Source organism: Alosa pseudoharengus, unplaced genomic scaffold, assembly GCF_046254945.1.
Source record: "Alosa pseudoharengus isolate Yale_2024_CS ecotype anadromous, Long Island Sound unplaced genomic scaffold, YU_APseudo_1.1 YU_APseudo_1.1_scf_20, whole genome shotgun sequence".
Lineage (NCBI taxonomy): Eukaryota > Metazoa > Chordata > Actinopteri > Clupeiformes > Clupeidae > Alosa > Alosa pseudoharengus.
In genome coordinates, this window is record NW_027468664.1 from 17,565,391 (window position 1) to 17,567,890 (window position 2,500).

Here is a 2,500-nt window from a genome sequence, read left to right on the forward strand (position 1 = left end):
GTAGAGAGAGAGAGAAGGAGAGAGAGAGAGAGAGAGCAGAGAATAAAAGAGAAGAGAAAGAGAGAAGGGATGAGTGATTGTGGGCAGAGAATTGGGAAAGAAGTGAGTGTAAGGTTGGACAGAATGAGAGAGAGAGAGAGAGAGGAGGAGGAGGTTTATTTTGAGTGCTAAGATGAAGACCCAGAGTCTTGAGAGGCAATCATAACTCACACACTGATGCAGTGATGCAAGAGAGTAGACAATAACTACACACTCACACACACTTGCACACAACCACACACGCGCATGCACACTCACACGCACACACACTCACTCTCACACACACACACACACACACACACACACACACACACAAACACACACAGATGCACTGCTGGGAAAAAAGAGCTTTGTGGTGCAGATTGAAAGCTTTTCAGAGGCTCAAGAAGCCTTTTTTCCCTGATGAGATACGGAAGGCAAAGCGAACACAAAAATGAGATTGGAGAAGCCTGTTTCTCTGTCTCTTTCTCTCTCTCTCTCTCTCTCTCTCTCTCTCTCTCTCTCTCTCTCTCTCTCTCTCTCTCTCTCTCTCTCCCTCTCTCTCTCTCTCTCTGTGTGTGTGTGTGTACTGTACATGCAATTGTTTGTGTGTTTGTGTGACATCCAGATATGAATGGGAGAGATGTGATGTCTTTGGCAAGTATATAAATCTTATCTATAAATGTTTGTCTGTGTCCAGCTGGACTGATTGCAAGAGAAGTGTTTTTGTAAGGAGCACAATGTTGTTTTGACTGGAGAGATTGTTTTTCTTATGACGTCTCTGTGGGCTGGTAGCCATTCATTCAGACATTATCAATCAAATGCCAAGTCTCAAACGCAGTAATAATTACACTGTCTGGTAAAACTGATCAATGTAGGCAATATAGTTCAGGGTTACACTAATAGTTCACATACGACTACATCTACACACGCACACACAAACACACACACACACACACTCAAACACAGAAGTCAGTTTTGACCTCTAACTAGGTTTTCTACAACAGGTGGACTCCTGTGGGTCCATACTAAAATAAATTATCTGACTCAATGTTTCACCGGGTATGGAGTCCATATGTTTCTCTCACTCACTCTCTCTCTCTCTCTCTCTCTCTCTCTCTCTCTCTCTCTCTCTATCACCCCCGACACAGACACACACACACACACACACACACACACACACACACACTGTACACCGGTGGCGGTTTGTGGTTCACCGTGGTTCACAGTGGCCAGACCATTGTTTATTGTGGATAACCCATGATAAAATGGTGCTGGTTTCCTTGCTTCATGGCAGAGATTTATGTGTGTATGTGTGTGTGTGGTGTGTGTGTGTGTGTGTGTGTGTGTGTCAGAGATGGCATGTGAAGTACCTTGTTGCTCTGTGTGCACGATGTCCTGCTTTTAACTGGAAAACTGACTACACTGTCCATGCCAAATACACCATATTATTTCAGGCTTTATTTATTAGGATATTCAGATTAGATTGTCTAATTATCTGTCCTCTCTCTGTCCTCTCTCCTTCTCTCTCCCTCTCTTCTGTCCTTTCTGTGACTCCTCTCTCTTTCTCTCATTCCTTCTTCCCTCTCTCCTTTTTTTGCCCCCCCCCCCTCCCTCTCTCTTTCTCAGCTCCAGAGGTGCTGGCACAGAAGCCATACAGTAAGGCAGTGGACTGCTGGTCCATCGGCGTCATCGCCTACATCCTGTGAGTACCCACAATCCCTCTGGGTTATACTGACCTCCTTTTGACTTGGAGGGAAGTTGGCCGCTGAGAACAACAGAAAACTGTTACTAATTTGATGTCTGCCTGTAGAGTCCAGAGTGGTCAATCACATCATTGAGTTGAGAAATACTCATTCAACCTTGTTTCTACACACACACACACACACACATACACACACACACACACACACACACACACACATACACACACACACACACACACACACACACATACACACACACACAGAGACCCACACACACCACACACACACATGCACATAACCTCCATACACATAGGCTCTGATTGGGTGCAGATGTTGGAGAATAGGTTTATCTCCTTTTATGGACATCAGTTTTTAAAGGGGGAAAAAGATTGCTTTTACTCAGAAAACAAGAAAATGAGAGATGTAAGATTTAGTGCCATGTCTAAGTTATATGAAACAGCTTTGAGTGTGTATGCGCCTGTTTGTGTGAGAAAATGTCTCTGTGTTGTGTAAAAAAACATCTGTGTGTGTGTTTGTGTACGTGCATGCTTGCTTGCGTGCCTATGTGTGTGTCTGTGTGTATGTGTGTGTGTCTGTGCCTGTGTGCGTGCATGCTAGCTTACATGCTTGTGTGTGTATGTATGTGTCTGTGCCTGTGTTTGTTTCTGTATATCCATCTGTTTTTTCAGTCAGCCTAGCGCTCTTTGCCACATGCAGAGAGTGAGATATGATGACGTGCAGACAGCTTTCACGACAGTTCTATCACTCCTCTCTTT

At 44.4% G+C, this 2,500-nt stretch overlaps 1 protein-coding gene across 1 annotated transcript in view; it reads left to right on the forward strand.

Annotated features, from left to right (window-relative positions):
* The window catches only part of camk1da (calcium/calmodulin-dependent protein kinase 1Da), a 64,899-nt gene that overhangs the window by 49,426 nt on the left and 12,973 nt on the right, over positions 1-2,500 (forward strand). Inside the window, exon 6 of the mRNA XM_076296733.1 lies at positions 1,648-1,723. Coding sequence (XP_076152848.1) covers positions 1,648-1,723 — 76 coding nt within the window. The remainder of the gene's footprint in view (positions 1-1,647; positions 1,724-2,500) is intronic.